The following is a 24079-nucleotide window of genomic DNA, read 5'->3' as shown; positions in this document are numbered from 1 at the left end:
TACCTGTGAAGAGGAACAGCACTTTGGGACTGGGCTACCCAGTCTAACAGCTAGCCTAAGTGAACAGTCTAGAGTGAATTTTCCTCCCGGTCACACACATGCAACTCCACTGAAATCAATGATGTTAGTTTGGCTACATGCAAATCATGTAAGAATTTGGCCCAAGCAATTCTGTGAGAGGAATGTTAATGAGCCTACTGAGGCAGTGTACAGCTGGGTCCCAGAGTGTGTGGCGATATAAACCTGCAACAAGGAAAGAGCAGTAGGGAGAAGGGAAGAAAGATATGGAGGAACATGCTGCGTGACTCCCTCCTTTCCTTTGACAGCCCTCAGGATGTGAAAAAAGCTGAAACCGTGTCCAAGGACTTTTTGTCAGACAGAAGTCTTCACTCATTGTTGCTAATTTGAACTGATCACTTGGAGAGAGCACTCCACATTGGTGCTTGGCCAATCAGCCTTGTGATGGAAGTTCCCCATACCCCCCAAGTATATTCACTGCTTCAACTGGCCTGCCACAGTCAGACACAGGAAGATTTTACTGATGGCTGAGGAGAGAAGACAGGGAAGATTATGGGTGTGTTAAGAAGTCTCCACAAGGCAAAAAGCCACACCTAGCTGCACAGAAGCAGAACTGTTGCCTGGACCCAAGCTTGTCTTTCAGGGTTTGTCTGCCCAGTAGCTTTGCTTGAGCCAGTGCCTACAGACTGCATTCGAGCCATAGCTAGCCATACAGGGTGTTTCATAAATTCAAAGACTTTAAGGCCAGAAGGGACCATCATTATCATCTCATCTGACCTACTGCATGTTGCAGGCCACAGTACCTCACCTACCCACTCCTGAAATTGATCCCTAACCTCTGACTGAGTTACTGAAATCCTCAACTCTTCATTTAAAGACTTCAAGTCATAGAGAATCCACCATTTGCTCTAGTTCAAACCAGCAAGTGACCCATGCCCCATGCTGCTGAGGAAGGCAAACCCCCTTCCTCTCAGGGTCTTTGCCAGTCTGACCTGGGGGGAAATTCCTTCTCGACCCAAAATATGGTGATCAGTTAGACCCTAAGCATATGGGAAAGGTCACCCAGCTAGACACAGAGGAAAGAATTCTCTGTAGTAACTCACAGTCCTCCCTATCTAATGTCCCATCTCTGTCCATTGGAGATATTTGCTATCAGCAATCGTGGATGGACCATATACCATTGTAGGCAATCTCATCATAGCATCCCTTCCATAAACTTAAGCTCAGTCTTAAAACGAGTTAGGTTTTTTGCCCCCACTGCTCCCCTTGGGAGGCTGTTCCAGAACTTCACTCCTCTGATGATTAGACACCTTCATCTAATTTCAAGGCTAAATTTATTGATGGCCAGTTTATATCCATTTGTTCTTGTGGCAACATTGGCCCTTAAATAAAATAACTCCTCTCCATCCCTGGCATTTATCCTTCTGATGTATTTATAGAAAGCAACCCTTTCTCCCCTCCTCCTTCATTTTGTTAGATTAAACGAGCCAAGCTCCTTATCTCATCTCGTTAAGGGATAGTAGTCAGGCAGCTAGCCCGAGCTACCCCCTGTGCAGCTGCAGCTATAGTTCTAATTTTAGTGCTCTAGCTTGAGCAGCATTCGAATTAGCACAGATATGTCCACCCAAACTGGGAACCACACCTCCCAATTACTGTATATACGTACCCCAAGAGTCCTGGTCTCCAAATTAGTAGACAACTCATGCTGATTTCCAGCACTCACTCACTCTCTCTGTCAGCTCTCTTGGGTCTAGCTTTTAGAGCTAGTCCTTACACAAAATACCCTGCAGTTTCCAGAAGTTACATGACAATTTAAGGGGGTAAAAATCAGACCAAAAATCCATACAAATTATATTGGCAACAAATGCCAATATAAGAGAAATTCAAAGTGCAGAGAAAGTGAAATCTAACCGAAAAAAAGTTAAACAACTCAAAACTACATCTCTTAGAGGATTCAGTGGATTTTATAGGTTCTCTGAACCAAATTTTAATGCTTAAAGTCTATCCATTGTTATTTAGAATAATAATGTTTCATGGCACAATACGCAAATAATACTTGTAAAAGCATTTACCTCTACAGTATGTGTCTCAGTACTGATTATAAAAATTTGTCCACCAGACGCAGCCCAAATGGTATCTTCCATCATGAGTAGACTTCTAACTGGCAGAACCCCTAATTTCACTACTTTCTGGGGGTCTGAATTCCAGGCTCCATCTTTACAGAAGAAAAGAAGCAAGATGAAATGTTACACACAATAACAATGTACTTTTTGATTTTCAAATTCACTTAAAAACAAATAGTTCGGAAAGCAGTATGCCTCACCCAGCAGTGACTGAGCTATTAGCATCTATAAAACAAAAGTAGTAACAGACAAACACAGAGACTTACTATATGACTAGCTAGCAATCAACCTGAAACTTGTAAAAGTAAAAATTATCAGTTACAAGAAAGCATTTCCCTACATGCAGGATACAAGTAGTGACACTGCAAGCTCACTTGGTTTCTTGTTGACAACTGTGTAACATCTCTGGTCCAAACTATGGCCTTAGTTAGACCTGTGTAAAATCAGTGGGTTGTGCAGGTGTAACGCAGGGCACAATTTCAAGACTTTGGGGAGGCAGAAGTGCAACCAAGCATCCAACTGGCCTGCGGTATCTTTACAAGTAGTGATGATGTATGAGAAGGAAAGAACACAGTTGGACTTTCAGAGTCTATGCTGAGTTTGAAGAGATGGCAGCCAGAAAAAACCCTATTCGTTTGGTATTTAAGCAAATTTTATATGTATTCAGTTGGATGCTATTAACATGGAACACCACATTGCCATTTTCAAAGTGGCGCTTTACAGAGCAGAACCCAACTGTTCGTCTCATCTAACTCTCCACTAACTGCAGTCCAAATCTCAAAGCATTCATTTATGAGAATTTCACACAACTATAGTCGTTCTCCAGGAAGAAGGAGCCCATAGCCGGCCTATTACAAGATGAATGACCTTTCGTGCTAGCAAGGCTCGAAGTCCAGATGTATGAAGCAGTCAATGACAGTTTTACTACAGCTTCTACTACCATGTTAAAGTATCTGTCTATCAGAAACTTGATGGGATGGACTTTCTGCTACTAGATTCTTAACTTTCAGAAATGCATTTTAAAAGAAATTATAGACTCATTTTGTGCCATATCTTCTGTGTATAGTTCAGTTTTATGGAGAATTCATTCTGGTTACAAACCATCCAGAAATTGATTCAGACTGGATATAGCAGGCCAAAATTAGATTATGCCTAAATGCGTGTTGTAAGATCAGGAATACAGTATCCTTCTGCTTCAGCCTCCATGCCACCACTTATCAGAGTGGCCAGACTGCTGTTTGACATCTTTTTGAAGCAGAAGTTGAAGATTAAAGAAATCACAGCAGATTGCTTTGTCAGAGATTTTGTTTTTAGCAACATGACCTTGTTTTGAATATTTTTTGCATGCTACTTTCATACCTACATTTTGAATCGCATATAGAATTAAATAATAATTTTAATAGCTTTCACATACATTAGTTTATTTCTGTTGTGAACACTCAATATTAAATACCCACAATACTGCACTATCATCTATAATGTTCTCGTAGAACCATAGAATTGTAAAGCTGGAAAGGAGCTTGAGAGATCATCTTGTCCAGCCCTTTGCACTGAGGCAGGGCTAATTAAACCTAGACCATCCCTGGCACGTATTTATCTAACATGTACATAAAAACCTCCCATGACAGGATTCCACAACCTCCCTTGGAAGCCTATTCCAGAGCTTAACTATTCTTATAGTTAGAAAGTTTTTTTTCTTGTATCTAACCAAAATCTACCTTACTGTAGATTAAGCTCATTCCTTCTTGTCTTTCCTTCAGTAGACATGGAGAACAATTGATCCCATAGTCCTCTTTATAACAACCCTTGACTTATTTGAAGACTTATCAGATCCCCTCCACAACCAGTCTTCTTTTCTCAAGACTTTCCTCATCGGTCAAGTTTTCTAAACCTTTTGTTGGTCTTTTTTTCCTCTCCTCTGGCCCGTCTCCAATTTATCCACATCTTTCTTAAAGTGTGGTGCCCAAAACTGGACACAGTGCCCCTGCTGAGACCTCACCAGGGCTGTGTAGAGCAGGACAATTACCACTCAGGTCGTACATATAACACTCCTGTTAAGACACCCAGAATGATATTTGCCTTTTTCACAGCTGCATCACATTGCTGACTCATATTCAATTTGTGACCCACTATAGCCCTCATATCCCTTTCAGCAGTACTAGCACCTAGCCAGATATTCACCATTTTGTATTTGTGTATTTGATTTTTCTTTCCTAAATGTAGTATTTTGCACGTCTTTATTGAATTTATCTTGTTGATTTCAGACCAATTCTCCCATAAGGTAATTTTGAATTCTGATCCTGTCCTTCAAAGGGCTTGCAATCTCTCCCACCTTGGGGTCATGCACAAATTTTATAAACATACTCTCCGCTCCATCATCCGAGTCATTAATGAAAATATTGAATAGTATCAAACCTAGGAGAGACCCATGCAGGATCCCACTAGCTACATCCTCTCAGTTTGACAACAAACCATGTATAACTACTCTTTCAACAAGTTGTGCACCCATTTTATTGTAATTTCACATTTCCCTAGTTTGCTTGTGAAAATTTAATGTGGGACCATGTCAAAAGCATTACCAACTTCAAGATATATCAAGTCTATAGCTTCCTTGCTATTCACTAGGCTAGCAGTCCTGTCAAAAAAGGAAATTAAGTTGGTTTGGCATGATTTGTTTGGCTATTACTTATGTTGTGGAAAATGAGTCACACCATCTGTTTGGTTCAAACAGTCTGAGGCCTTTTATTGAATACAAGCATGCAGGGAGAGGAAGACAGAGATGATCACATGCAGGTGCCACCCTGGTCTCTCTCTCTCTCCTGTCCCTATAAAACCAGTCTTATATAGGTCCAAATCCAAGCCACACGATGCATTTCCTTATTAGTTTTTTTTTTGCCCCACCGCTCAAGCATTATTAATAAAGCCTTATAAGGAATAATGGAAAGACAGTTTCATAATTAGCACAGTGCTGACGCACCTTGTTATTATGCAGATCTGCGGTTTGCTGTGGCGCATTTTGACTAGGGACTTTTGCAGGGTGGAGGGTGCATATAATGGACAGCTAGGGTCTTTTCCGGAGGCCCTTTGGTTCTTTTCTAGTTAGAGATTGGCCTAGTCCATTATCTGGGTCAAGTGCCACAGCCTAGCATACGTAAATGCTTTTAGCTTAAGCCAAGTCGTACAGGATACAGGTCTGTAGGCCTCTTGCGTTACAGCTCTTGCATATGTTGCATACAGTGCATAGATTGTGCCGCAGAATGGGAAGGGGTTAGATCAACAGCAATTTCCCCCACGCTATCACCCTATTATTCTTCAGGTGCTTACAAACTGATTGTTTAATAATTTGTTCCAATATCTTTCCAGGCATTGAAGTTAGGCTCCTGGTCTATAACTCCCTGGGTCCTCTTTGTTCCTGTTTTTAAAGATAGATACATGTTCACCCTTCCCCAGTCCTCTGGGACCTCACCAGTTTTCCATGAGTTCTTGATAATGATCACTTGATGGTTCTGAGATTGCTTCAGCTAATTCCTTAAATACCTTGAATTTCATCAGCTTCTGCCAACCTGAATACATCTAATTTATTTAAATATTCTTTAACCTGATCTTTCCCTCTTCTGGCTTGTGTTTTTCCCCCCTGTTGTTCGTATTAATTGTGTTAAACATGTGGTCACAATTATCTCTTTTAGTGAAGTCTGAAGCAAAATAGGCATTAAACACCTCAGCCTTCTTAACGCTGTCCATTGTTAGCTCTCCTTCTCCGCCACGTAGCGAACCTTCACTTTCTTTCATCTTTCTCTTGCTCATATGTATTTATAGAACCTCTTCTTATTGCCTTTTATGTTCCTTGTCTTATTAATAAGATATATAAAATTTAGTTGTTTCTAATATCTGTGTGGTTACACTAAGAAAATGTCACCTTACTTGCATACCTATCTGTCGCCTGTGTGAGCTCCAGTAACATTGCCCACTTATTGACATCAACAAAACACATAAACATGTGCTCAATTTAAGCATATACTTACATAAACTCTTATATAGATTATATGGTCTTTGGGGCAGTGACTCTATCTTTGCTACCCGCCTATATAGTGTTTAGAACAATGGGGTACTAATCCCTGTCTGGGATTCCTGGACACCACTGTAATACAACAATAGTAATAATGGTAAACGCATGCATAAGTGCTTTGCAGAATCAGGACCCAAACAAAATTGTGGCACTCATAAACTGTATTGCCTCTGATATCTGCATCTATATTACTGTTCTTGACACATGCTTAGAATGTGGTTCTAATCTGAAAAGTATCTTCGTATAGAAGACACTGAGTTCCGTATTCATTGTATCACAACAATTCCATATCAAATGAATTCAGTCTACGAGTGAGAAGAGTGTTTCCAATTAATAGCCCTGCAAACTCTACCTTTGATGTAAAGCTAATCTGTGTTCCCTCTGACTCAGGCATCACCACCAATAATAACAAAATTTAGTGCCATGTGCCTTCCTCACTTCAACCACATTGTCCTCAAATTAAGCACTGAGGTGGAGATTGAATAACTGTATAATTGAGGACATAATTTGAAGATAACAGAGATGCACAAGTGCCCTACACTTGGAAGTCTATTTACGTTGATTATGTGCAAGTCAAAACAGAATCCAGTTCACTGTCCCCGAGCTATTTTGCTTCTTCAGGGGTAAGAGCAGTAAAAAATGGCATAGTTTTACTATGTCCGCTAAAGTACAGACTTTCGATTTGCACCACGAGTAGATCTGCTGAGTAAAAAGCTGCTTTTTTTTTTAATATAGTCGCTTTTCAGAAATGAATCACACATTAAATTCAACTAGAGACTATCTTGTTCATTGACAACACCATTTCTTCTGAGACATAAATGCACTAGTCTGTTTATTTCCTGCATGTCTGAATTTGGTGTAAAACATAACTGAAATGTATAATGATTCCCAATGTATTCCTACCTCGTTTCTTTCAGGGTCATCATTTATTTTTAAAAGTTAGGCATTTAAGGCCTGATTCAATATAAACTGAAGACAGTGGATATCTTTTCCACTTACTTCATTCACTGAAGGGCATGAAAAGACTCTCATTGATTTCAGAAAGTGTCTGGATTATGCCCTTAGTGCTCATGATGACTTCAATACAACTACTCATGTGAATAAGGGATTGCAGAATCAAGTCGTTCTTTAGTTAATTTTGATCAAATTTCATATATAGTCACTATATGTAATATGTCATATATGCATTAAAATAGAAAGGAAGATCACCACCTGATATCCATTACAGATACTAATTTTGTTTTCAAAATTTTAAAAAACTTTAATCCAATTTGACCTAACAGAATTTGGTTTTAGTAGTCACTCTCTTCTGAAAGAAAAGGAGTACTTGTGGTACCTTAGAGACTAACCAATTTATTCACGAAAGCTCATGCTCAAATAAATTGGTTAGTCTCTAAGGTGCCACAAGTACTCCGTTTCTTTTTGCGAATACAGACTAACACGGCTGTTACTCTGAAAACTCTCTTCAGAGACTCTTCATTTATGTGGATCAAAAATTACTTTCCAAAAGTCATTTTTTATTGGTACTGATAGCACAATGGGCTCACATCTACATTCTGTGAAAATCCAAAACTCAGCATTTCAGTGAGATTTTGGGTATGCAAAAAATGCCGGATTGGGACCTCAATGGTCTTGATGCTATAATGTGTTTGTGCAATGTGCTTGATTTTCAATATCATTCTCTAATTTTGTGTAACCCACACACCTCCTGGATGTGGTGTTCAGTCCCATCTAGTGGCACTGAGACCACTGAGAGAGAGATTAATGAGTCTCCTCTATAGCCTTAGCTAACAGCCATGTAACTTTTAGCTCGTGCAGTAGAGGCTCATGCATTTAGCTCCAGAGGTCACAGGTTCAATCCCGACCGCGACAACAGGGGTCTGTCAGTGTAACATTTGCACCTACAAATAATTATTTTTGCAGTTTTATGCTGCAGTAAACTGAGGATACAGGTGGTAATACTTGACCTTTAACTACCTAATTGCACCTGTAAATCAGGTAGGTGGAACAAAAGGCTGGTTGCAACCCGGTGAATGGGGTTGTAACACCACTCAAATTTGGCCCAGCCACCCTTCTGTTCTGATGGAGGGGCAGCTGAGCCAAATGGTGCTGTGAGCTGGTGAACAGGGAATCTACTTTTGTACAGCAGAGTCCACTGAGAACTCAACTCCTGGCATCACCAATTCATGCATTGTGTGGGTAAGAGAAGGGAAACTCCCCAGCTGAGGGAGACACGGGTCCCAGTGGATGGGTGGGGAGGGACAAGCAGGGACTAGAACAGCATTCTTGGGGTGGGGGAACATTTTTTTCCTCCATGTAATAGTCTGAAGGCAAACTGTATTATTGTATAATTTAGTTTTATTCTCGGTTCTTGGTATGATACAACACGATTTAAAAAATTACTTTCCCTGTCAAAATGTCCATTTATAGCTTGCATTCATTCCACCGCCCCGCTCCTGGTGCCGTCAACTGAGCTGAATTTAACATGCATCTTTTTGTTTGGTAACTTCCTGTCTTACTCAGCAGCACCATTGATGATTTCAATAATGCTGCCAGCACAACCCTGGGAATAGGGTTTGTTAGTCTATTTGTGCAGTGGAGCACACACATTTTTATATCACGTGGTATATGAACAGTGGCGAGTGATTTATTTAATTTCTTGAGGATAGGACAATGGATTTAAAAGCAAAATGATGTTTGCAAATAATAGCACATTTCCCATCATCTGGGGATAACTATTTTAGGGCTCATCCCTGCTTTCCTCTGATTACAGAGTGCATCTTCATATGCCTAGGAAAACCCTTCGCTGCACGTGCAAATGGTGAGCACAGTAAACAGTATTTTCCAAATACGAACCAATATTGCATATCAAATGGCAGGATTCCAGTCGAATATAAAACATCATAGACTTTATCTGACTCCAACTTCTTTTAAGTCACCTACATAGGTGGCACTGAAAGTATCTGCCTTAAGTAAGTAAATAAGATTAGGTAACTAACTCAATATTTGCAGTATACAAGGTATTTCCTGTAGTATGGATAAGGACATAAAGCCAACACCAGGATAATAGTATTTATCTTTTTCAGTACCACTGCTAGTCCATCGCTCTTGTACAGTTAACAAAAAGAAAAGGAGTACTTGTGGCACCTTAGAGACTAACCAATTTATTTGAGCATAAGCTTTCGTGAGCTACAGCTCACTTCATCGGATGCATACCGTGGAAACTGCAGCAGACTTTAGATACACACAGAGAATATGAAACAATACCTCCTCCCACCCCACTGTCCTGCTGGTAATAGCTTATCTAAAGTGATCATCAGGTTGGGCCATTTCCAGCACAAATCCAGGTTTTCTCACCCTCCACCCCCCACACACAAATTCACTCTCCTGCTGGTGATAGCCCATCCAAAGTGACAACTCTTTACACAATGTGCATGATAATCAAGTTGGGCCATTTCCTGCACAAATCCAGGTTCTCTCACCCCCTCACCCCCCTCCCAAAAACCACACACACAAACTCACTATCCTGCTGGTAATAGCTCATCCAAAGTGACCATTCTCCCTACAATGTGCATGATAATCAAGGTGGGCCATTTCCAGCACAAATCCAGGTTTTCTGACACCCCCCCACCCCCATACACACACAAACTCACTCTCCTGTTGGTAATAGCTCATCCAAACTGACCACTCTCCAAGTTTAAATCCAAGTTAAACCAGAACATCTGGGGGGGGGGTAGGAAAAAACAAGAGGAAATAGGCTACCTTGCATAATGACTTAGCCACGCCCAGTCTCTATTTAAGCCTAAATTAATAGTATCCAATTTGCAAATGAATTCCAATTCAGCAGTTTCTCGCTGGAGTCTGGATTTGAAGTTTTTTTGTTTTAAGATAGCGACCTTCATGTCTGTGATTGCGTGACCAGAGAGATTGAAGTGTTCTCCGACTGGTTTATGAATGTTATAATTCTTATATAAATACAGTTAACAGTATTTTGTTCAGTCCAGGTTTAAATCTCATAAACAAAGGGGGCTCCCATCACTTCCATTAGGAGACTATTCCACAGACTGAGTGGTCTCACTGTCAGGAAGTTTGTTATGAATTTAAATTGTCCCATTCCTAATTTCATCCCATTATGTTCCCCTTTAACTCTGCAGGATAATACCTCATCCTCCTGGGTGTTAATCCCCTGCAAATGTTGGCAGATTGTTATCATGGTGTTACTTAGTGGTTGTTTAGCTAAACTCTTTCACTATTTACTCATAAATCAATATTTCTAGTCTCCGGATGACTGCTGCTATTGTTCTCTGAATTCCACACACTAAGTCAACATTTTTCTGGCAGTGAAGTGCCTGAAACTGAACACAATATTCCAGGTGCAACATACCTAAACTGTATAAAAATTGAGTGTTACTTTCCTGTCCTGAGACACAAAGCCTCTGGGAATGCAAGACAAATGTGCACTGACCCTTTTCTGCTACCATATCTCATAGCTAACACATCTACTTGGCTGTTCAATCACTCCCAAATCTCCACTTTCCAAGTTTCTTCTGCCTGCATCCCATGAATATCTGTGTTTTGCATAATTATCTCACCAATGCATTAAGTATTTTTGTTTTTTTTCCTCCCCAAGTTGGACTGTAATATTATCTTCTGGCCATGCTTCTACTTTCCTATATATGATTTTTTATACTGGAGTTTACAGCTTCTCTTAGTTTAGGATCATCACCGTTTCTTTAATGGGTTCTTTACTCTTCCCTGACAATGCCTCAGTCCTGCAGCTGGATCTGCAGGAGTGACCTTTGCATTTGCACCCTGTGGAGCCCTATTAGTTTAAAATCATACAGCAGGAATGGGGTCAAAGACTTGACCTAATACAGATCTCAGCAGTAACCCACTATAAATTCCACCCTTCCCTTCAACTTCCTACTTGGCCATTTATTATCTTTTGTTTATGGTTCTTCAGTCCCTTTCCTATCCACTTGAGAATTTTCATACGTAAATGGATTTGGATTAATTCTGATTGTAAGACTGAGATGTTGTATCAAATGCTTTATTAAAATCAAAATATGTATTTCATTTACCACTTTTTCTCCATCCACTAATTCTCATTTTGTAATTCTACCAAAAAAGCAATAATGGTTGACTGGCACATGTCATTAGATGACCTAAGACACATAGGCTGGTGCTACGCTACTTTACAGCATCCTTTCAATTGCAACAACGATGATACAAAGCCAATACACAAAGTAATAATACAAATGAGATTAACAATTTTGCCCTTTCATTCAATGAGGAAAAGAAAAACTAGAAAAGAGAAGCAAGTTAGCATGAATTTTAAAGCAAAATGCAAAACTTTTGCTAAGTGACTGGTGCATTTATTTCAAATATTCGAAATAACTCAAAGTAACATTGTGAACTTGAAAATCAAGACACTGTAATAGTTTTACTACCTATTACCATTAATGTGTAGAATTATGACAACTGAAAGAGGAAAAAAGTTTCCTCTTCCTCCCCCACACCATGCCCAGTTCCCTTGCCCAGCCATTTCCCCCCTCCTGACTTCTCGTCCAATCTGTCTTTCCCCTCCCCACACCTCCAACCTCCAGTTAACCCTGTACTGTCCCTGTTCCCACTGGAGGTCTCTCTTATTCCCTAGGTTTCTTGTCCACCACCCTCACACTCCTTGTCCAAACTTCTGTGCCCAGAGAATCCCAGTTCTCACCTCTATACCCTGGCTCTTCTTCAGATCTGTCTTCCCTCCCCTCCCTCTATAGTTCCCAGTCTTAGTCTCTTTGCCTAGCTAATCCCAATCTCCACTCCCCAGGCTCCTTATCTGATCTCAGTCTTCTTCCTCCACCCATTGGCTTTCAGTCCCTACCACCTCATTTCTCTCCCTGGCTCCACGTCCCAGTCCCAGCTAGTCCCAATCTCTCCCCAACTCCCAGTCGCCATTTTCCCCCTCCTCCAGCATCCAATCCCATATCCTCTTCCTGTTTCACCAGGTTCCCCCAATACATTCAAACCAGGTAGCTTCCTCCTCTAGCCTGTCTGGGCCCAGCAGGGTCAGGGTCAATGAAAGCACAAGAGAGTCAGGCTTCTTGCTCTTAGTTCCACTGCCTTTACTTGGACCTAGTATGTTCTAGAGCAGCCGGGAATTGCTATTGGATAGAAAGTCCTGCTAAGCCCCAGGCCTGGATGGAATCTTAAGGGAACTGAACTAATAAGCTCTACCAAGTCTCTTGTGCAAACTGTGATTTTTTCAAAGATTTATAACTTGGTCAAATTTTGGTGGATTTACATGAGGATGGCAAAAGGCACACCCCTATTTACTCCCCATAAAGGCAACCCTCTGGCCATATTTCAAGTCTCTGCTCCAAAGTATAGAGAAGCTAAAGCTTTTCAAGAAAGAGCCACAGATTTTTGTAGCCTGGGCAAAATGATGTATTTTTCCTTAACCTCGTTCTCAATAATGTCTGGACTGTTTTGGCAGAAAATAAATAAATAATCAGCCTCAATCAGATACCCAGCATGTAAAATTTCAGCCCGATCAGCTAAAATTTGGCAAAGTTTTAAGCAACTGAAAACAGGGTCTTACAATGAAAAGTGTCAAGCAACCTTAATAAAAAGCAGTGCTACCCACACTGCCTATAACGACAGCGCTTTGTTATGGGCAGTTTCATTTTTTCCCCAGTAACACTACTTTCACATGTGTAAAATAGGACTGTACTGTTAGGACAATGTCCTTTTGTCTGTGTGGCTGTTTCATAGAACATCAGGAAAATAAACTAGGAAAAGTTTGAGGCACAGGTAGTATCTCAAATTACTTATAGCTCACTTTTTGAAATTGATTAGATTTTAAGAAGACCATGTTCCTTTACCTTTGTTCATTACTTACTGCTGTTTAGCTGATTTACAATGGGGAAGTAAAAACATTTTGACAAATGGTTGTCGAGTTACATAAAACATTGTTGTCCATACAGAAATATGCAAGAGAGGTAGTTTGGCTGTGAAAATTCCCCAGTCCTCCTCTTCATCCCCTCAGTTTGCTAAACATGCCTTTTAAATTTCCCTTTAAAGGAACAATTTGGGACAATTCCTGCCCCCCTTCCTGCAGCCACAGTGTGCTCTGACTGCAGTGAAATGGGTAAAAGTTCTGTAGGTGCAAAGAAGGGGGAGGGGCAGGCCTGCAGGAATGCAAATGGGCATCTGTACACATTGGACAATTTGAAGCTGTGCTTGTGTTGTACCAGATGAAAGCAGTGGGGCAGGTGAGAATCATTTTGGGGCTAGAAATAGAATGAGGCAGACCTGGTGGATTTGTGACTACACACATCCACTGCCCATTCTGTTTTTTGTGGGACGGAACAAGGATTGAACCTGCAATAGCAGCTGCGAAGTGGCTATGCAGCCTGGAAGAAAGATTTTTCCTTCCTTACCCCATGGAACTCCCCAGCGCACTGCCCAATTACATAAAGTGTGCACTGGGATTCGCATTTGCCTTTCTCTGAATACGGGCAAGCAGATAAGAATGTCTGATTTAGTTGGGGATTGGTCCTGCTTTGAGCAGGGGGTTGGACTAGATGACCTCCTGAGGTCCCTTCCAACCCTGATATTCTATGATTTTATGATTCTTAGTGTAGCAAGACGCTTTTATTTAGAAAATATCCAATATTTCACTTTTTGGTGTAATCTTTTAATTTGTATACATCAAATTATTAGTGCATTGAACTGATGTCTGTGACTGGAAACTGACACACACTGTAAAACTAAAGGGGACATTTTGATTCTGTGCTGATAAATTACATGAAATACTTATTAGGCCACATTCTCCGTGTCGTTTGTTCCACAGTTCAGAATAGTCTGTCTGATAAAATAGGTCAGTGCTTCATAACAACACTCCTTCAGGACTGACTGTGTCTGGATAAGCACACTGTGTCTTACACATGACCACAGCAGCAAACTATATGGAAAATTGATGTTAATATGAAAACAAATGACTGGTAACATTTTTATTAGGCATAAAAAGAGCTGTAACAACAGATGTGAGGCAAACGGTAGGGGAAGACACTGCAAGATGAGTCAGAAATGACTGGATGTAGATTTTCCATGTCAAAGGTTCAGGCAACCTGAACACAATCCTTGTTAGATAAGTTCTTTATACTGTACAGTACTGCTATCTGATTGTCCTCTCCTTAATTGCCTCTGCAGAAGTGGATCCCAGAGAATCCATGCATCTCTTCTCGCCTACAAAGGGGTGCAACTCCCTTTTTTGGTGGAGTGCATCCTTCTTGGAAGCACCTGTGTGAAGACAACTGTAGTCTTAAATGACTGCTCAAACCCACCACATTCTGAGGAGGTTGTCAATTCACTCCTTGTCCCCAGCCCTACAGCCATATATAGCAATTGGGACCATCGGAATGATGTTGTGGGATGCACCTGAGCATGATCAAGTCCACCCCATTGCTACATTAGGGACAGGTTCTTCCCTATCTGTGCGTAAGTCTGAAGTAGAAATGCTACAGCGCCAAAGCGAAAGATGTTCTTCTGTTGCTGTGGTAAATCTACCACTCTGAGAGGCAGTTTCTAGGTCGACAGAAGAATTCTTCCATCGACCTTCCAGGGTCTACACCAGGGCTTAGGTCGGCTTAATTATGTTGCACAGGGCATGACATTTTTCACAGCCCTGAGCAATGTAGTTAAGCTGACCTAACTGTGTAGTGTAGAGCAGGCCTGACATTCAGTTGGGGAATATTCTTAAAAGGGCCTGTGGTCTAATGCAGCTGTCCCTGGAGCAAAGTCCACAAGAGAGCTCAGTGAGGGAGGCAAGGAGAGGGCCATTGGGCTACACATGGTAGCTGGTGGGAAAGAAGCATCCTTCACACCTCTTGTTTTGGATTCCCCACTGTCCAAAGTGAACCATACCTTAAAACCTTCTCAAATAAGAGCAATGGGAAAGGGAGGCCTCTTTGTGAGGTGCATGAGCAATGTATCTAGAGAGGAACTATCTATCCCCCAACACAGTTTAGTCACCATTTCAATTTGGATTTGCTAAAAGAGCTAGCAAAGAGAAACCATTTCCCTTCTCAGATATTGGGAACTAGATTGACATTAGCATCTGTACTGTGTTAAATACAGTATCTTGATTGTTATCACCTATAGTAAGCTCTCTAGGCAGGAAACAGTCTTTATATATGTTTTACAGTAGCTAGTACAACAGGGACCTGATCCTGAGTGGGGCCTCTGACAGATAACAATGTGCATAACAACAATACTGAAAGAACAATAATAAATCAGGACTAACAGCCAAGCACACACCATCCTTTGGAAAGAACAAAAGTCATAAGGCTATAAAGAAAACATTTCAAAAGTAAATGTTTGCATCAAATTGTAGTAACTTCAATTCAGAAGCTGTTCAGGAAAGGAAAAATATAGCAGTGGAAATCTGCTTCTGCCAAAATATATTGACACAGGAGTTCCTCAGGATGTTATTACTCTACCTTCTGCTTTTGTGTAGATTGCAATGTTCCCATTAACCAGACCAGCAAACAAGTACTGCGACAGATACGTTAGGCTCATCACAGTTGATTTTTCTGGGGTGAAGAAGTGCTGAAGTCTAACTTTCTTTGAGCCTTGATGACTCTTGTAAATAGAAATGCTACCAAAAAAAAAGGCAAGCGAAAAATTTAAATATGTCTTATTCAGTTCTTACAATAAAGGTCACAAAAGGTTTTATGGTAATAAAAGTATTGGGGAAAAATAAAGGCCCTTTATTACGCTAAAAAATGCTGTTCATCTAGTCCTTTTCATTATTACTTTATGCCCAAACAATAAATTCCCTGTATTACGGAGACTTCATTTCAGCTGGAGAGACGCTTCTTCTACAAGATACTGTCCCCTTACGGACCCAGAGCTGTACCTCTCAAGGGCCTGATTGAAAACCCAGTGAAGTCTTTTCATTGACTTCAGTGAGCTTTGGATCCAGCCCTACCTGACAGAAGAAAGAAGAAAATAGTTCAGTACCAGAAATCAATTTTAATTTTAAATTCTTTGTCATGGTACCTATATACTATCATGATGGATATGCCAGAAATGATAGGGAAATAGATAGCTCTGACATGAACAGCAGTTTACACATGCAAAGAACTAGTCTGATTATGCTTTATTGCTTTAAATTTAGAAAATTTACAGCATTATTTTTATAGAAAGAGTAGTCCCTTATTTACACTGGCAGGAAGAGAACACAAATTCTCATACTTATGTTCTCAACAGTTACATCCTCCATCCTTTGCTTACCATACCAACAACGTCACATAAACCTATTTCTGTTTTTCACTACTGTACAGAGATAACCTAGTCAAAAGACTAAGTTCATACATGACAAACAACATCAACGTGTTTTATTTTATTAGCATGACAAATTTCTGTCAAATCCTGCAAATGCAGCATTATAAAAAGGTAAATAATTACTTGCTTTTCGTGTTGCTAACAGCACTTCATCATTTTCAAACCCTCCTGATTATTAAAATGATGGAATGATGTAATATCCTTAAAAATCTGTACTTATGTCTTTACATTATTTAAAGGAATTAATCCTTTTTCTTCAGAGGTATTTGTTAGTCTCTATGGTTTTTATCCCATGTATGATAAGTTTTAAAAAAAATTGTGTGGAGGTTAATTTTTATTACATGTATGTTGTTACTGGATTATGTGATAGGATCTTGGGATAACTGATGCGTCCGTTTACTCATAGGTGTCATTTTAATATGATTTTCTGAAGTGCCCGTAGAATTGGGTGGACAATTTTTATTGTAGAGTAGTAAACAAAGTAAATTATAGGCAGTATTTTGAAATTGACTATCACCTTCCTTCCTCCATGCCCAGGCAGACAGTAGGCACTTTTGAGGTTTTCGTAGCCACATTTTCAGACTCTGGAGCCACATTTAACTCTTTCTGTTTCTCCTCCTCTGGAATGTAGACCATGCAGAGAATGCGTGATTCCACATTGAAGCACTCAATAACCTTGGGACTGGAGTTTTGAAATGAGACAATTGCAATTTGGCCCATCTGATTAGTGCAACTGCCAATCTGAATTAGAGAGTAACGAGAAAGGAAAAGATTAACATCCTTCCAGGGCAAGATCACAGTTAACCATGATAAACACATGGCAAACTAATTAAAGACAGCTTCTCAGATTCTAAGCACTTAAAGGAGTTTTCATGTGTTAATTTAGCACACAAAAAAAGTTACAAGAAAACACCAATCATAATATAGTTTAAAATATTGCAAAAAAAACATGAAATTGGTTTTCTCAGCACACTTGTATACACAGTTCTGACACTTCTGTTTCTAAAGGAAGGTTATTATATACCCTTTTGAGACTTGTGTGTATACATAATGCAATGTAATACAAATATAACACAGAACATTAGTGTGATATAATGCTTCTGTAACTAATAAGTTTTAGAAAGCTCTTGTAGCGGGGCAGTCACCTGCTCCTGCCTTTAAAGGCTTAAAACAGCCCGGGGAGAGGCCTGTGCCAGGGAAGAAAAAGTGGGGCTGATTGGGAGAAGCAGCCTCAACTGGGGGCCACGCCCCAATCAGGCCGTGGCTGACTTAATCAGGGCCCAGCTGGCCCTTATAAGAGGGCAGTGGGCCAGGAGCACACAGAGTCTCCTCTAGCTGTGGAAAATAGGCCTGGCTGCTGGGGAGTGTACCAGGGTACTTGAGGTGAAGCAGGGCTGGGGAAGGCCAGAGGAGCTGGAAGGCTCCATACTGGAAAAGCCCCAAGCTACAGGCCTGGCAGATGGCCTAAAACAGGGTACTGGGGTTGCAACAGGGCAGCCCAAGGGTAGGCACAGGCAGCAGGTCCAAACCCCCCTTGCCTATGATGACTGGCTTATACAGACTGCAGTTGGCCCCAGTGAAAGGGGGCTAGATGATGACTGGCCGTAGTCCATAGGCTGAGGCAAGGTGGGGATAGAGGGTGGGGGGTTCCCTGGGGAGGGGAGACCCAGATCTGTGGGGTATTGCCTGGAGGGGCAGCACCCCAGGAAAAAAGGCACTGGGGTCCGGGAGGGACACGGGGGCCAACAACAGAGGGCGTTCCAGAGCTGGTAAAAAGAGCTAATTCCTAGACAGCCAGCAAGAGGCGCTGCAAGGGTGAGTCGCCTCCCCGCTATTCTCTATAATAGCTTCACTATAAAACCTAGATCTGGAAGTTTAAGGTTAATTATTTTCTATAATTTGAGGGCCTGAAACAAGTACTGTACCCTAATGGAAAGGATTACCAGCTCCCCATGGTATTAACTATCCATTTCTATCTCTGTTGGTTAGGGAGGTACTGGACCCTACATATCTCACGGCACAAAGATCAAATATTGCCAACCCTGCACGTCATACCAGTGTGCATTAGGGAGGTGGGAATGCTGGGAGAACTTCCACTTTAGGGCAAAGAAATAAATGTGTACATAGGAATACTTTTTATATTATTATTATTATAATATATAATTTATAAGAGAAGAAAAGAACATTCTGGTGTGGTATAAAGATTTTATTGGCATGATTTTGTGATGACTGTATTCATAATTAGCAAAGCCATGAGTGAGTTACACAGATCATCTCAAATCAGACCTTTGAAAAAGAGTATTTCCACCTTTTGCTTCTACTACTGAAAGTTGCCAAAATATCAGCCTCTAAAAGAGTGACAACATGAATCTGATTATGTAAGGAAAAGCTATTCAAATTGGCAGAGGTTTTAAAAAAATCCATTAGTTATACTTTCTGGCTTGTAGGAATGCCTTTATAATTGGGTTAATAATATTATGCCAGCATAGTTTTACATCTAGAGGATATAAAAAATAGTCCCAATCGAATTTTTTAAAACTCTTTAAAACATTTCTAAATTATGGAATGGATGATGGTACGTTGTGGTCTCATATGTAGTTTTATTGCAACTCATTTGAGATTAGCTGCATGGCTATGCTGAGTTCTTGGGCATTTCTAACAAACCATGTCACCAAATAATTTGTGAGCATGGATGTGAGCTCACAAAGTAACAAGATTATGGGGACAAAACTACTGGATTTCTGTTGTAGTATTTAGCTATTCAGAATGTGCATGCATATCAAATCCATGTAGTGTGAATTCTTACAGAAAAATAAGAAAGAAAAATTGAAAAAGAAAACCCACGCCTCACTTGGTGTCTGAAGACTTAACTTACCCACAGAAAACCATGTTCCATGGAACAGGAATCTGGCTCAGTTTCACTACAGAGGTAAGGGTCAGGATTATAAGCAGCACATTCAATCTTGAAAGAAAGAATGAAAAATTATTCATATTTACAATGAAGAAGATACAGCCATCCTTTTTGAAGGCCCCATGTCAACTAAGCATTTTAAGCATACATTTAAGTTCGTCCTAATTCAGCAAAGCACTTAAGTACCACACTACATGCTTTGCAGAATTGGGACCCTTATGAGGAGTAATGGATTTACATCCTCAGTATAACACCACTGGAATTACTCTTTAAAGTTTAGGTATACATTTTAAAATGTGTTTAATTAATCCAAACTAACATTTACACATCACAGCATATTCAATTCAGTAAAAATGTATTTTCTGAAGGCATTAAATAAGAAATTATGCTTTTAAGTAGATAGTCTCCATCTGAAATGTTCACTAATGCTCTTCTCTCTAATAAAGAAAAAGTTGTGGAGTTTGCTGTCGCTGTTGCAATGTGACAGGAAAAACTCAAGATAAAATTGGAGAATTTAAAAACTAAGAAATAAGGCTATTTTAAAACTCCTTCATATACAGCACTATCTACTCACTAAGGAAAAGACTTTAAAAATGGGTGCATAAATTAGGCTCCTAAAAATCCTACCTTAGGTACATATATAAACAAGTTGATTTTAAAAACTGCAGAGCACCTAGCAGCAACTCCCCTGAAGTCAATAGTTGTTGTTGAGTGCTCAGTACTTTTGAAAATAAGGTCACCCATTTTAGGTGCCCACATCAGGATTTATGGATAGTTTTCTCAAAGGCAAGCTTTATCATCTGCATTCTCCAGCAAACCAACATCTGTTTGCATGGCAGCCCATTAAAAGAGTAGAGGGCGGCCACTGAGAGATCAAGAAAAACAAGAGCTCTCCAAGTCCAATTCAGTGCACTGCTCGCTGACACTTGCTGAAATTGCAAACCCCAGCAAAGTGTATTCTCGTTGCTATAATGGCTACATCCATTGTTGGTGAAAGAGACAGAATTTGAGGTTTGGACATCTCTTGGGCTGCTTTTTGTGCCTTTATTCAAGACTTGGTCAAATCTGATGAAAAGTTTTCCATAACTAAATTAGTGGCACTTTAACCCCCAATTTGGCACGCCTGTAAGATCAGGGTCTTTGATAGGAAATCTGTTTTAAAGGAACAGCATCCATGTACTATAAAACAGTATGCATAGCATAGTGAAATATGCTAGGCAAGGCCACCAGACTTGCAGCACAGTGTGGTATGGGGCTCCTGTGGACTGCCCATATGCTGGGGCCCTGCCTCCATGCAGCAGCAGCAGAGGAAGTCCTTCCCACTGCAAAGAGACAGGGTAGTAGCAAGGTGGCTCCGCAAACAAGTGGCCATGCCTCCCCATGCTAGTCTAAGGAGTGACAGCAGGGCCCCCTCCTCTTGGAAACAGTAGGGATGGTGGTAGGATGGCTCCCTCCTTGGGAGTTCTACACTCTCCTCCCGTCAATGGTGGCATGGGTAGTGCCCCCTAGAGTAGTGAGTCTTAGAGTTAACTTCCCCTTTGAGATGCATAGAGAAATTGACACATCTTAGACCTATTGTATCAGGCTCTCTGCAGACTCAGGCAGATGTCACTGCACGTGTTTCACTGAGTTACACTTTCAAGCTTTTCTTTGCAACTATGAGGGCTAGAGACTTTCCTATTTATTTTAAATAGGTTGAGATTCTATTGTAATCACATGATCCCAGCAGCTAGGTCTCAATTTACATTTTAAAATTGAATTTGATTAGCATTCAGTAGGCTCGGAGTCAAAAATTATTCAATATAGCAATAGTCCACTGTTTTATGGGACCCGAACATGTATGGTTTTATGGGAGACTGGAGGTTTTACAGTGGATTTTGGTTACTATAAGTTGTGGTTCTGCTCTGAAAAGGGACCCTGCAAATATGACATCATGGGGTGGTTCATGTTTAATATCTCAATTTATAAATCAAATGTGCTCAGTTTATTTTTGTCACTAAAGTCAGCAGCAGATATGATTTTGAACAGACTTCAAGAAAGATCCATTAAGCACAAGTACCATTTTTATATCACTTTTTAAAGTAAAACTGCATTTTCACATAAGAACCACGTACCCTGGGATACGTTAGCAGAAGCTTGCAGAAGCAAGCCTGAATCAAACCAAACAAATGTATTTCTAAGATGTGATTGTATGTTAAACCCTTAGCAGTGAGCTCACACGTATTACGTAAGATACCAAAACTATTCACCTTAAATTCCTGTTGTTTGGCCACCATTACTGGCATGTGTCTAACAAGGAGAGGATGCTTCTCTTTTTTGATCTGATTCCCATCGTCTTCTACACAGAACCACCCCAGGAGGTTCTCCTCTGCTGTAATGGCAAAACGTAAAATACCCCACAGTGCTTTCACTTTATAGTTCCTAACAGCTCACTAAAAATATAGATAAAACAAACTGTTCTATCAATCTTTTAATCCCAAACAGCCCCAGTTTATGAAAGAATATTATTTGTTATTACATCTGTATTTTGGGGGAGTATATGAGATGTAAAATAACACACTAATATGTAAATCTGAACTGAGCTATCTACAACTCTTTAATTTCATTCCATTCAAATTCAAAATGATCTGGACAAACTGGAGAAATGGTCTGAAGTTAACAGGGTGAAATTCAATAACAACAAATGCAAAGTGTTCCTTCCTAAATAGAGTAATCAGTTGCACATATACAAAATTGGAAATGACTGCCTAGGAAGGAGTACTGTAGAAAGGGACCATCTGGGGGTCATAGTGGACCACAAGCAAAATATGAGTCAACAGTGTAACACTGTTGCCAAAAAAAAAAAAAAAAAAAGCGAACATCATTCTGGGATGTATTAGCAGGAGTGTTGTAAGCAAGACATGAGAAGTAATTCTCCCACTCTACACCACACTGATTAGGCCTCAACTGTAGTATTGTGTCCAGTTCTGGATGCCACATGTCAGGAAAGATGTGGACAAACTGGAGAAAATCCAGAGAAGAGCAACAAAAATTATTAAAGGTCTAGAAAACATGACCTATGAGGGCAGATTGAAAAAATTGGGTTTGTTTAGTCTGGAAAAGAGAAGACTGAGAGGGCACATTCTAACAGTTTTCAAGTACATAAAAGGCTGTTACAAGGAGGAGGGGGAAGAATTTTTGTTTTTAACCACTGAGGAAAGGACAAGAAGCAATAGGCTTAAGTTGGTTTTATTAAAGAAGGTTTCGGTTGGACATAAGGAAAAACTTCCTAACTGTCAGGGTGGTTAAGCACTGAAATAAAATGCCTAGGGAGGCTGTGGAATCTCCATTATTGGCAATTTTTAAGAGTAGATTAGATAAACACCTGTCAGGAGTGGTCTAGATAAGTGGTCTCCAACCTTTTCACACCCAAGATCACTTTTTTGAATCTAAAGGCAACCCAGGATCTGCCCCGCCCCGCCCTGCTCACTCTCAACCAACGGAGAGAGGTGGGGATGCTCTCCTCCATCTTCACTCACTTTCACTGGGCTGGGGCAGGGGGTTGGGGTTCAGGACGGGGTACAGGCTCTGGGCTGGGGCCAAGGGGTTTGCAGTGCGGGAGGGGGTGAGGAGTGCAAGCTCTAGGAGAGAATTTGGATGCAGGAGGGGGCTCCAGGCTGGGACAGAGTGTTGAGTGCAGGGGGGGGTCCAGGGTGCTGGCTCTGGGGCTTGGGATGCAGGAGAGGTTCCAGATACAGAAGGGGGTATGGGGTGCTGGCTCTGGGAGGGAGCTCAAGGCTGGGGCTTGGGGTGCAGGATGGGGTTTGGGGTGTTGGCTCTGGGAGGGGGCTCATGGTGGGGTTCAGGGTGCAGGAGGGGGTATGGTGTGCTGGCTCCGGGAGGGGGCTCAGGGATGGGGGTTGGGGTGCGGCCTCCCGCTGGCCAGCACTTACCTCCAGTGGCTCCCGGTCAGCAGCAGGCGCAGCGAGGCTAAGGCAGGTTCCTTGCCTACCGCGGCCCCACACTGCTCCAGGAAGGGGCCAACAGGCCCCTGGAGCCCCTGCGGGGGGGGGGGGGCGTGGCTCCACGTGCTGCCCCTCTCTGTAAGCACCACCCCCACAGCTTACCCTGCCAATGGGATCTGCAGGGGTGAGGCTTGCAGGCAGGAGCAGAGCACGGAGAGGGACTCCGACCCCTGAGGCTGCACTGGCCACTTCCGGGAGCGGTGTTGGGCCAGGGTAGGTTGGTGTTGGTCCTGCTTTGAGCAGGGGGATTGGACTAGATGACCTCCTGAGGTCTCTTCCAACCCTAATCTTCTATGATTCTTTAGCGATACACTCTTATTACTATATACTGTAACTTGATTTCCAACTTCTACAGGAAGTCTTTCCATAAATAAATTAATCTTTGAACACACATTATATTGTAACCTAAAAACTATCTAGAGAAAGAGTTAACATTCTCTCAACTTGATACAGTGCTTCAGTTAGCTTAAGGCAACTAAGTCTTACCAAGAGCAAGCTTAGCCATTTGTAAATTGGTGATCCAAGACTGTTTGATAGCAGGAGTAAATGTATTGAACACTGCAGTAAAGAAAGTTGGCCGCCCAGACCTGTGAGACATTAAAGAAATAATAAT

At 41.1% G+C, this 24079-nt stretch overlaps 1 protein-coding gene across 9 annotated transcripts in view; it reads right to left on the bottom strand.

Moving 5' to 3' along the window:
* The window catches only part of ARHGEF10 (Rho guanine nucleotide exchange factor 10), a 182076-nt gene that overhangs the window by 32744 nt on the left and 125253 nt on the right, over nt 1-24079 (bottom strand). For all 9 annotated transcript variants that reach the window (XM_073336206.2, XM_073336205.2, XM_073336212.2 and 6 more), the window contains 6 exons: nt 23953-24053; nt 21712-21833; nt 19427-19513; nt 17069-17292; nt 15705-15862; nt 2091-2233 (listed from right to left, as the gene is read on the bottom strand). In XM_073336206.2, the coding sequence (XP_073192307.1) occupies nt 2091-2233; nt 15705-15862; nt 17069-17292; nt 19427-19513; nt 21712-21833; nt 23953-24053 (835 nt within the window). The remainder of the gene's footprint in view (nt 1-2090; nt 2234-15704; nt 15863-17068; nt 17293-19426; nt 19514-21711; nt 21834-23952; nt 24054-24079) is intronic.

The sequence above is a fragment of the Lepidochelys kempii genome, chromosome 3 (genome assembly GCF_965140285.1).
Source record: "Lepidochelys kempii isolate rLepKem1 chromosome 3, rLepKem1.hap1, whole genome shotgun sequence".
NCBI lineage: Eukaryota > Metazoa > Chordata > Testudines > Cheloniidae > Lepidochelys > Lepidochelys kempii.
Note: the sequence above shows the minus strand (reverse complement) of the source record. Positions and strands in the feature narration are given on the sequence as shown.